Source organism: Eubalaena glacialis, chromosome 3, assembly GCF_028564815.1.
Source record: "Eubalaena glacialis isolate mEubGla1 chromosome 3, mEubGla1.1.hap2.+ XY, whole genome shotgun sequence".
In the NCBI taxonomy this organism is placed as follows: Eukaryota; Metazoa; Chordata; class Mammalia; order Artiodactyla; family Balaenidae; genus Eubalaena; species Eubalaena glacialis.
In genome coordinates, this window is record NC_083718.1 from 160,687,719 (window position 1) to 160,700,447 (window position 12,729).

Sequence of the window (12,729 nt, forward strand, 5' to 3'; positions counted from 1 at the left end):
AATGAGGGGCTCATTTCCATTGAGGTTGATAAATGATTATTGTGTGATTTAGGGCATGTAAGTCTAAAACCACTGAATAAGAGTGACAGTCATTTAAAATTTAGAAAATTCTGAAGAGTATGAATTTGATAGGAATAATAATAGCTAACATTTATTGAATGCTTATTTACTGTGTGTTAGAAACTCTTCTTAGTGCTTTGTATATATAACTCATTTAATCCTCACAACAATCCTTTGGGGTGGGTATTATTTTTATCCTCACCTTACAAATGAGGAAACTGAGGTATAGAGAGGCTAATTTACTTGTTTAAGGTCACATAGCTAAAAGTGGAAGAGCTTGGATTCCAATCCAGGCAGTCTTGCTCCAGAGCCTGTGTTCTTAATCACCATATCTTCTCTAATGTAGGACATTGACTGTGTTATTTTCCTGAAATTGAACTAAGAGTAGAAACTTTGGCTTTGCCGGTGTATGATAACTAATTTTGAAAAATAACAGCAGCTACTTTTGCTTGGAAATAGCTTAAATTATTGCTTCATTTATAAATTTAAAAAATTGTTTTTTTATATCACATGCTTCCAAAATGTAAGGTCAATTTGTAGTAGATTATTTTCTTTCTTGTTAGGTTTCTGCCACAATCAGCCTTGGGTACCCAAATATCCACATGTACTGTTCTTCCTATAAATAGAACTTACTTGCCCTTTTCCCAAGGGAAACAACCCAGAGTTTCATCCAGTTATTAAATCCAGCTGAAATTCTAAGCTCTCTGGGTGCATTCACTTTCATTAGATCCCAGAGTGGCTTTTTGGTTTATAGTGGTGAAGGAATAGGATAATAGCAATAAAATCTTTTATTCAGAAAACAGGATAATGGGAAACACAAAATAGTCACTAGGCCATATCTATTATAAAATCCTCCTGGGTAGCAGTGGCAGAGACTCCATGACAGTATAATAAGTTCCTTGATTCTGCTCTTTGATGTGCTCTCCATTGTCCCCTGTGCCCTCTGAAAGGTCTCACCTTGTCCAGTATCCTCCATGGCCACATCTGCGGTGGGTATTGGTGAAGATGCCCTATCTGGGAAATGCATAGGCTTTATAGCTCACTTCTTGTTGATTAGCTTGGGTATTATTTTGGAAACTTAAGAGGCTTTCGCAGTCTAGGCACCCCTCTGCCCCTTTACAGTTATCTTAAAAAGCTTAGTTTCAAGACTTTTTGCTGCTTTGAGCCAAAGGACATTCCTAGGCAGAATTTTTTAATATGAAAACTCTGCCCTTTGTGCTCTACTTACCCCAGGGATTTCTAACCTTTTGGTGCCATGGAACCCCTTCAAAGTCTGGTGAAACTTGTGGACACTTCTCAGAATAAGGTCTCAAACTTCATAAAATAAAATACTTAGGATTACAGAAGAAACCAATTAATTATATTGAAATATGGTTAGCAAAATATTAACTTTGTAACATAGTAATATATATGCCTTTGAATTAACACATTAAATAAAAAATCTAGTGGCAAATCTAATACACTGTCATAAATTTGAAGTAGTCGATGAGTTTAAAAAGTTGAGATTCTGCAGCATTTGTCACATATGAATATATTTGTGATTTTTATTGATGGCAAAGTCACAGGTACTGTTAATGCTGCTGTGATTTGTTGTCCACTTTTGTAATTAAAGGAAATGCTAAGTTTCAGTTACAAGTTAGTGGAAATAAAGAATATATTTTCCCCCATCCAAGTTCGTTCACCTCTTTTAGCTCCTGAGGGAATGATGGCTCTGGGTGGGGCCATTTGAAGTGATAGTCTTGGGTGGAAAGTCAGCACCCTCACAACATTGCTTTTGTTTGGCAAGGCACCAGTCTTCTCTACTGCTAAGGCTGTAGTTTTGCAGCTATCACTCACTTACTTCAGTTTGCTACTTCAGAAGCAGTTGGTGTTTTTTTCAACCATGTAGGGCTTTAAATTATAGGAATTTTAGCTTGAAATGCAGGCCATAGGCAGGGAGTACCTCCCTTAGCAAACCTGCGTTTTCTCTGCTTGCAACTCTAATTGAAGTTTATTTCCCTTTTAGTACTTTGTTTTAAGTGGCTAGAAGGAGCCAACACATGCCAATATTCTCAATTTTTCCTATAGTATTTCTCTCCTTGCTGTATAGCCTCAGTTGGCATATGGTTTGTTTTCCAGTTACAGTAGGTGACAATTTGACCAAATCCTTTGCCACTCTTTAATAAGTGTAATCAGCTTTCCATCCTGAAGTATTAGAGTTCTTAATGTTTGCCTCATCAACTCCTCTAAGAGAGTGTCTAATTTTAGGTCCTGTTACTTGTATCACCTCACTTCCATGTCCCACATTCCATGTTTGTTAGGAATTGCATTCACCTGCCGGTAGTGATCTTTTTATAGTAGTTAAACACATAAAAAGTCTGGAAGGTAGGCAGTTCAGGGCTGGGATGGCAGCTTCACAATTGCTTCACCAAAAAAATCAGGGACCCAGATCCCTTCTCTCTGCTCCCATGTCCTCAGTGTATGGCTTCCATTCTCAAAGGTCACCTTATGGTCCAAGATGACTGTTGGAGCAATAGCTATTGTATCCACATTCCAGAGAGCAGGAAGGGCAAAAGGCATAATACCATCCAGAATAAAATTGGGGTTGTATTCTTAAGGAAGAAGGCCAAAACAGATATTAAGTGGCAGTTAGTGGTCTCTGCCATAGACCTTGCTTCTGGCTGCCTCGGGTGCTGAGATGCAGTAACAGGAATTATGTTTTTTATATATGTATATTATGTGTAAATATATATATTTTTTGACCCCCTGAGATGCGTGTGATCAGAATTACTGCTATGGTAATTACAAGGATTTCTTTTGAGTTCTCAGTTGCTCAGTTTTTCACATGCCAAGTGTTAAGACAAAATGCCAAGTGCTAGGAAGGGAGGGAGAGGATTCAGGAATATCTAGGTCACATCATCATTACCCTCATTATTCTTATTTTATTTTCCTTGATGTCTTCGTCTTACCTCCATTTAGGAAAGCCAACAATATCTCTACCCATTTCCCACCTTTTTATCCTGTTGAAAACTTTCTGTGTAAGCCTTGGCTACTCCTCAGTTGTTAGGGAAGTTACAGAGGGAAGCCAAGCAATGTGCTAAAGTAGCTAAAATGCATATTTGGGATCGTATCAGTGGCAGTATTTCATTAAGTGAGGTCAGAACCCCCTCCCTCCTCTTATGTCATAAATTAGTGTGGAGTTGTTATATCTGGATGCTCTTTACCTTTTCATTGTATGCAGAAAAAATTCCTTATTCTTTTAAGCAATAGATACCATCATAGATTTAAGAACTTCAGACATAATTTTTTCATGCCTTGGTTTATCCCACAAGTAACATTATCTTCTTATCTTTGGCTTCCATCTTCCCATTTTTCTCTACTTTTCCAGTAGAACTCTCTGTGTTCCTGTGTAGTGCTCACTTGTCAGTCTGTGCTGAGTCATGCTTTTTTCCAGTTCATAAAGGACTTCGATCCTGTGGTTATCCTTACCTCATACTATTGAGTCCTCTTTCACCTCTTCCTTTTAGCTTTTAAATGTGTTTGGTCTTGTTTGCTTGGGGAGCAGCACACCCACGCCTTCATTGGCTAGTCACTGTTTCAATCATTTAACCACCATCTATTGACCCTTTACCTAGTGTGTTCCTAGGCATTGTGGGAACAGAAAAGAATAAGAAAGTTCCTTCTTCTAAGGAGCTCATGGCCTCATGGGAGAGAGGTAGATAAAGGTAATTTAATTCTATGTAAGTTCTGTGATAGAAGTATTTATAGTCAATGGGGGTAGGATCTAGTTCAATTTAGGAGATGGAGGATGGGACGAGTGGATTGACCAGGCTTTCTGGAAGGGGAGGTGTTTGGTCTGAGTCTTGATGAAAAAGTAGAAGCAGCTAGGCGGAGTGGGAAGGAAAAGGCATTCCAGAAAGGAAGACTCATTCCTTATCCAAATACTGTGTTATTTTTCAGATAATGTGTACCTGGCATGGTGTTGGGTAGCATCTGAAGTACTAGTGTACGGTCACTATCCTCAATGGGAGGTGGGGGAAAAGGGAGTGAGGGTAGAAAGCTTATGTTCCAAGTATACATGTGAAACAGCATGGTAAAGCCAAACTGAGGTTATAATTGCTCTAGGAATTAATAGAGAAGGATTAATAAAAGGTTAATGAAGCTAAAGTAGTTGAAAATGAGGCATTCAGATTTAGTATAATAGGAGAAGGGGAACCATTGAAAGTTTTTGGGCACAGTGACATGAAAACATTGCTGGCATTTCCCTTGGAGTATATACACGGACTCTGGAGGTGATTAGCAGGGAGGAGTGGTGAGAAATCAGAGCCTAGGAGGCCAGCTAGGAAGCTTTTGGAATGAGGTGAGGTAATGAGGGCCTGACATTTCTTAACCAGATTTCCATAACCAGATTCCTCAGAGCCTCCCATGCTGTTTTTAAATCTGCCACCATCTGTTCTCTTATACAAGTGGACTTCTGTCATCACCATTCCACTAAGAGGTTTCTTTCTAAAGTTACTTGATGATCTGGTCAAATCTAATGGTCATTTTTTGTGTTCTCAGTGGAGAACCACTGCAACAACCAGCCTAAGCAGCAATAGAGGCACTTTTTACCTCACTACCAAGAATATATAAAAGATAACAAATTGCAGAGAAAACAGCAGCCCCGCTTTTTCAGATTTTAAATTTAAGAAAGATTTTTATACTCTACTTCAATGAATAATTCTTACTCATGATGCCTTTGATGACTAGGCACCAAATTCTTTCCAGCCTATTTAGATCTTAACTTTCTTTAAGTCTTAGCTGAAGTTCTTCCTTCTCTACCTCTTAAGGCTACAGCCCATGTTGTCCTCCACCTTTTTCTGAGCCATTGCAGCACCCAGAGCTCTTTTCCAGCTCTTTCTTGTGTTTGACCTTCCTAATTGGAGTACAGGTTTCTAGAGGACAGAAATTTTATCATACTTGCTGTGTGTATAAAATTTTACTCTAGGATAGCCTTGTACACGTGTGTAATTATAAATTCTTGTTTATTTTTATAACAGTATTAAGTACCTACTTAGTGTGTGTTCATGTTATATTACTGAGACTCTCCTAAAGTCTCAGTTAGTGGCACTGGTGGAAGGAAACAGAAGTTAAAGATGGTTCTCAACAGGGAGCATCTACTATATCAGTTATATTCCAATTTGGAATGTTCTTTTACATTATCTTTGAAAATGTATGTGACTGGCTGCTTTGGGAATTTGAACAAAATAAAGCTACTCAGTGGAGACTTAATTGAGGCAAATAGGATGATAGCATGGTATAATAATAGCCAATGTTCGTAGAATAAAATGTGAATAATAATAGCAGCAACTACTGTTATCACCACTACCAGTAGCTAACATTTATTGACTCTTTACTATTTGCCAGTCGCTGTTCTGAGTACTTTATATCAGTGAGAGGTAGGTAGTATTATTTTAATTTTACAGGTAAAGTATGGTAGAAAAACTGCTGGATTGGGCATCAGGAGATTTGAGCTCTGGTTTTAGTACCGCTGTTAACTATTTGTGTGAATTTGGACAAGTCTTTAACTTCAGTAGACCTTAGTTTTTCATCTTTAGATTGGAGGCCTTGTTCTCTTATCTCTAGGGTACTTTGCCCACTCTTTGACATTCTGTGATATCTAAATTATCTTGGCTTCTTATTCCACAAGTTTCTATAACTTATTTCATGATGGGAACAAGCATTTCTGGCTGAGATTGTAGAGCAAGGTGCTGTATAGAGGAATTTAAAGTTCAGGTTTCAGAGGAATGCATACAGTAGAGATGGGGAGGGAAAAGGAAAAATGTAAAACTGTTAATCAAAATATTGGAAAATATTCTATCTGCATTGCCAGTAGTTAATATTCTACTGGCAATGCAGATAGAATCCTCATGGCTGTCTCTTGATTTATAATTGCTATTGCTTAATCTTGTTTACTTTATGGTTCATTAGTACCCTCCCAAGATACTCCTAGAGTAATATTATTAACTAATACTTATTGAATGTTTCTTCTATGCATAAGTTATCCCATTTATTTCTCAAAGTAATATTTTAACCGTAGGTACTATTATTGTTTCATTTTACAGATGAGATGGGGTTTAGAGATAGTAACACTTTCATAGTCTCACAGATAGTAACTGGTAGAATAAGTACTTGAATTCTGGTCTGCCTGACTGCAGAGCCTGTGTTCTTTATTAATTCTACATTGCCTCCCAGAAGTTCAGATCCTAAGCATATACTCCAGGTTGCTTTTTGCCTGTAGCCATTTGGAATGAAGGGTATATATGGGATTCTTAGCCACAGTTTTTTTCTTTTTACTGAGATACTTTAAGTTTCTTATTTTGTTTTCTTTTTCCCTTTATTTTTATATCACTTAGAAGCCTTTCATTCCTCTCTGCTTTGTTGTCAGGCTCACTTTTCCTGCTTCTTTGATCCCAGGATAGGAAAGTTTGTACCTTTTGTTGAAAGTTTGCCATTCCAGTGAGAGGTGTCAATCTTTGTTTCTATATTTTTATCTTCCATTCTTAGAGCAGCTTCCTTCTTTCTCCAGAATATGTGTTAACCTGGCAGATGTTGTTTTTTCTTTTTTCTTTCTTTGGGTGATAATGGTTTGAATTTTTCAGCCTTGGAGAGAAATAGATTACAGAATCCAGATCACTGGATGTTTTTGTAAGCCTGTCCTTGAGTTTTTAATGCTTCTTTTCTTGCTGTCCATTTATGTGATTTTATCTCTTATATCCTACACTCCCAGATCTTTAGTTTTCTTAAGCTTGTTCTTTGACTTTTTTTTTTTAAACTGCCTGGCACTGCCTCTTCTCCTTTTCTCTAGTTCATCAGTGTCCTTGAGTTTGCATTTCTTTTTTCAGTCAACTCCCCCAGCTAGCTTGTCTCCTTGCTATTCTTGTCTACCCTGCTTTACTCTTCCTATCTCCCACCTGCTCAACTTTACCTTCTTTCCTCCATGTAAATTCCTGTGCTTATTTCTCAGTTACTTCTCTGACTTCTTGCCTACACTTTAATTTTGGTATTTTTTTGTATGATTTCCCTAAGATTTGTGTAAAAGAAATGCCAGATATACAATCTTAAGTTTTAAAAGGGCCTGCAGTGTTGGTGAGTAAAGAGCTGGACTGCAGACAGATTTTTTCATACTATCATCCTGTCTCCCTGTTTAAAGTGACAGATAGTCTTTTTAAGAAAACTGGCCTCAGAATTACTTTGTGTGTATGTATTGTTCTATCTCTTAGACAGTTTAAAACCAAATTTGTTGTGTTTGGAGAGGAAGAAATTAAGAAAAAAGATTGGAAATGTTGATCCCTTAAATATTTGGTTTGGTCATTAATATACTCAATCTTTTTCCTCCAGATTTAACTCAGGCTTTCCCTCACTTTGGAACTCCTAGATTTGTGAATATTGGATATTTTGAGAAGCAGGGGTTCTTTCCTTGATATTGACTAAGGAGTCTATTTACCTTCAGGATGACATCTGAACTGGAGAGCAGCCTAACATCTATGGACTGGTTACCACAGCTCACCATGAGAGCAGCCATCCAAAAATCTGATGCTACACAAAATGCACATGGAACAGGAATTTCCAAGAAGAATACACTTCTTGACCCAACTACAACCCTGGACCAGGAAGAAGTCCAACAGCACAAAGATGGGAAGCCTCCATACAGTTATGCCAGCCTCATTACATTTGCAATTAATAGCTCACCCAAAAAGAAAATGACTCTAAGTGAGATTTACCAGTGGATTTGTGATAACTTCCCATATTATAGAGAGGCTGGCAGTGGATGGAAGGTAAGGATTTTATTTGAATTTTTATTTTTATGCTGTAAACAGTAACAATACTGGCTTTTATTGAAGATAAAGCTTTGTGGAGGCTTATATAATTAAAGATGAAATTCCGATTACTAGTCATTTTTAGGATTAAAAGAAATTAAATGTTTTAAATTAGATGAATAACTTTATTTTGGGTAGAATATTAATTTGTTAGAGCTTTCTTATATTAGAGGACTGACGTAGCATAAAGTATTGGAGCAGAGATAATGTAGCATTCACTAGAAAACAATACCCACAGTTCAGTTAAGTTGATAGTGTGTCTGAGGTTTAAAAAAAAAAGCATAGTATTGCAACTAGTACTGTTTTTATCATCAAAGATTTTTTTAAAAACTCTATTTTGAAAGAATTCTAGATTTATAGAAGAGTTTTATAAGTAGTACAAAGGGTTCCCATATATCCTTCAACCAATTCCTCTTTGTTAACATCTTATATAACCATAGTACCATTATCAAAACTAAGAAATTAATACTTTTGACTAAGCAGTACTGTTAGCTACTAAGTAAATTACAGACTTCATTCAGATTTCACCAGTTTTTCCCACTAATGTTTTTTTATGTTCCAGGATTCAATTCAGAATCTAATCTAGGATCCCACGTTACATTTAGCTGTCATTTGTTATGTCTCCTTAGTCTTCTCCAGTCTGTAACTGTCCCTCAATCTTTTCTTGTCTTTTATGACCTTGACACTTTTGAAGAGTACTTGTCAGGTATTTTGTAGAATGTTCCTCAGTTTGGATATGTCTGATATTTTCTCGGTTAGATTGAGGTAATGCATTTTGGGGAAGAATAATGCAGAGGTGATGTGCCCTTCTCTGTCTATCTGTCATATCAGGGGGAACTTGATGTCAGTATGTCTTATTACTGGTAATGTTCACCATGGTTCTTTGGTTAAGGTGGTGTCTGCCAGGTTTCTCCACTATAAAATTACTATTTATCACTTTGTAAATTATGAAATGTTTTGGGGGAGATACTTTGACAGCATGCAATACCCTGTTTTTCTTAAATTTTTGTTCATTAATTTTAGTGTTCATTGGTAGATCATTACGGCAGTTTTTATTGTTTTCTAGGTGTGGTTTTCTCTTTTCCTTTATTCCGTCTATATTAATTGGGATTCTTCCCAATTAATATGGAAGGCTTGTCCCTTCTTCCCCTTTTATTTATTCAATCGCGTATTTGTAATAGTATGCACTCATGGATATTTATTTTATTTTTTGTGCTGTCGTTATTTGTTGCTCAGATCTTTGCTGCTTTTGGCATTGGGAGCTCTTACAGGTTGGCTCCTGTGCCCTTCGATATGGTACAGTTCTTTTGTTTATTTACCACTTCTTAACTTTCTGGCACCACAAGATGTTCGAGGCTCATCTCGTGCCTTTCCTGCCTCAGCTCTAGAATCAGCTACTTCTTAAAGAGGCCTTAGCTCCTCATCTAAGCTTTTTGAGGAACCTTCAAATTAGTTACCTACCTAATCTATGTTATACGACAAATAATTCAGTTTTCTTTTGTATCTGCACATTTTACATTCATATTCTTATGTAGGAGTTATCCAGTTGTGTGCTGTGTGGGGTGTGTGTATTTGTGTGTGTGCATGTGGAGGAAGGGGACTTACAGAGCTTTAGGTCTGCCATCAGCTGGTAGTTCCACTTGTTTCTCTTAAGCTTTCATGTCTCAACACCTTTGTCTTTTTTGTTTGAATATACTTATTAAAGGCATTTACTGAATTACTGTGCACCAGTGATGTGTGCTGTGTATCATGCCAGATAATCAAGTGCCTTATGGGAAGGGATTTTTTTTATATCTTTTCCTCTATTCCATTGCACTAGCACAGTACTTCCATTTAGTAAGCCTCAATAAATGCAGCTTGAATGAAAGCCAGAATCCTGGTCCCAGCTTTCTTTCCTAGCTTTATTTTTTGCTAGTTCCCTCTCATATACTGTTTTTTCTACATATTCCAGCCTATTAGTTGTCCTAGAAATAAATATTTTGATTTTTTTTGCTTTTGTTTTTCTCTTACTTGTCCTTGGACTTTCTCTTGCCCTTTGTCCAGTTGGCATTATTCTGTTTATTCTTTAAGCTCATATGTAACCTCTCTTTTCCCTGTGGAATTAATCTTTTGTGTTTCCATATGTTTTATTAATAACTCTATTATAGAACTTACAGATTTTTGTTCAGGGATCTTGTTTCATCTAAGTCCACCTTGAGAGTGCCAGATTCAGTCTGCTGGATTTCTTGCTGCTGGCCACCCCAAGTTATGGTCTGAAACTGGTTTAGAAGTAGTGATACAGTTTCATCTGGAAGATACATGGTTTGGATGTAATGAAGAAGGAAGGATGGAAAGCGAAAAATGGGAATAAGTTGAGAAGGATAATGTTGCTTTTTAGAACTAAAAGATACGCCAAGGAGATTATCTGGTCCAGTCTGTTGCTTTAGGCAGACCTTTAATATTCCCAGGGAATTGCTGTTTCATAATTATTCTTTTAAAAAAGTTTCTTCCACCCAATTTTAGGAGCCTAGAACTTGCCATGATTACTTTAAATTTTATTTTTGTAAACATAGAAATATTTAGAACATCTCACATGGAGACAAATGGAAAGTGGTTTATCTTCTCCTTTGCTCAGGTCCTATCTCTGTTTTCATGTTTTAGTTCCCATTCACTGTCCTAAGATTTGTTTAGCGTTACTTGTACAACTTGCTGCTTACTGTTTCTTCTTCAGGTATGGAAGAGATGGGTTAGGTGAAAATGGAAGGTCATATAGAACTTGTGAAATTAGCTTGTATTGTTTGAAGAGAGGATGGAAGAAAAATCCTAAAGCAGTTGTCAACCACCTTTCCAGAAATGTAGAGCCAACTAAAGTCACCCAGAGGAGAAAATGTTGCCGTGGTTACTTAAAAGGATTCAAATAGAATTGTAATATTTAGATGAACTCTCTTTCATTTTGTGCCAGGGCATTGAAGGGAGATTACATATTAAAAACAATTCTTTGAATAGTCCATAAGAGTTATAAAAACTCTTTGAATTTCCATAATTGAATGATTTTGTAATCTGAAGTAGAGGAAAAGGAATTTTTTTTGTGCTATTCACCTTACTAAAGAAAATTAACCTATTAAGTTACTGGAATTTAGGGTAATAAAAAGAAAAATATAAAAGAGTGGTATGGGTATGTGGGGGTGTATTCTACTTTTCTATGTGAAGAAAAAAAGAAATAAGAATATATTATGTGTTTGCTTATTGTTGTAAAAAGAAAGTTAGGAATAATAAACTAGAAATATAGTAAACATAGTTACCTATAGGGATGGACGGAACTGAGGTAGAAGAGATAGAGAAGGGAGCAAGATTGTGAGTGTACCTTTTTATATGGTTTTGAGTCTTGAAACATCTAAGTATTTTACACATTCAAAAAACTATAAGTTAGGAAATCAAAAAGGATGAAAGAAGAAAACCTTAAAACTGAATATAAGTAGAAATAAATAAGCCTTATATCAAATGTATAACGTAATCACACAGAAAAATTCAAGAAGTTTTGAAAAGAGCATACCAAGGTTGAAAAGAATTACGAAAGAATCATGGACTTCATTTAGTAGATTTGTCTTTGGTAGTGGTAATTTGCTAGAGGCAGTCTCGCTACCTTGTATAACCACAAGAAAAGAAGTTGGGAAGGGGAGCAATTCTGAAACAATCTTATGTGCATGGTAGGATAGAACAAATGAGTACATATATTAGTGTTTTGGGGAGTCAGGGCTCTCACAGTGGGAGAAGAGAAATAAAGGTGGAAATGGGGTGGTTGATTTGAATGAGAGATGCCAGTTTAAACTCAAGTGAAAATGAAAATCAGTGAGAGTGCTTTTAAATTCAGATTCTTGGGTCACAACTCCAGAGATTTTGAATTAGTCATCTTAGAGCCTAGGAATCTGCATTAAAATTCATCTCAAGTGATTCTGGTGTAAGTAGACTGTACTTTTGAGAAACTACTTTTGAAGCTGGGTTTTCAAGGCCAAGCAGTATGCCTTTATCAGTTATTTAATCCGGGCCATTTTTCTCCAGCTTACTATCTGCCATCCTAGTTATCTCTACCTCTACTCTCCCAACTTCTTTCCTTAGGGTTGTTAGAGGTAGTGTCTCCCCAAGTTGTGAGGTCTGAAGTCATCTCTTTTCTTCATTGTGTGTTGTAAATACATGTCTTGGCTCTCATATCTCTCCAGGTGTTTTTATTTTCTAAATATGCTTTTGGTATTTTTTTCAACAGATTTGTGATTCCCATAGGAAAAGCATTATATTCTAGGTTCTGAGTTGGTAGACAAGATCCCTACCCTTATGGAGCCTACTTACATTTTGATACAGAATACAGTATGGAGGAGGAAGACCATTAAACAAATTACTGTGTGGTGAGAAATCCACGCTTGGCCTAAGCTAATAATTTATGAAAGTCAGAAAGGACTTCCTTAAAGAACTAACGTTTAAACCAAGAATGAATTGAAAGTTAAGTAGACTCAGGTGAAAGGGATGGAGGAAGGCTGGCAGCAGTAACTTTTGCAGGGGGAGCAATAAATGGAAAGCCTAGAGGTGAGAGAGACCATTGGAGGGGGTTAGTATAGAGAGTATGACAGCAGGATAGGGTGAGATTATGAAGAGTCTTGTGGAGGCTTTAAGGATTTTAGATTTTATCCTAAGTGCAATGAGAAGTTACTGAAAGGTTTTAATTGAAGCACTAATGTCAGATTTGCCTTGTGAAGAGGTAACTGCCTGTTGGGTAGAGAATGGTGGAGGAGGGGTAAAGAGAGGAAGGTAGAGGGTGGACACCAGTTAGGAAGCTGTTGTACTAGTTTTGGTGAGACTG

The 12,729-nt window shown here is 36.8% G+C and overlaps 1 protein-coding gene across 4 annotated transcripts in view; it reads left to right on the top strand.

The window, feature by feature from the left end:
• The window catches only part of FOXJ3 (forkhead box J3), a 131,594-nt gene that overhangs the window by 33,001 nt on the left and 85,864 nt on the right, over positions 1–12,729 (top strand). For all 4 annotated transcript variants that reach the window (XM_061184392.1, XM_061184394.1, XM_061184393.1 and 1 more), the window contains exon 3: positions 7,532–7,856. In XM_061184392.1, the coding sequence (XP_061040375.1) occupies positions 7,532–7,856 (325 nt within the window). The remainder of the gene's footprint in view (positions 1–7,531; positions 7,857–12,729) is intronic.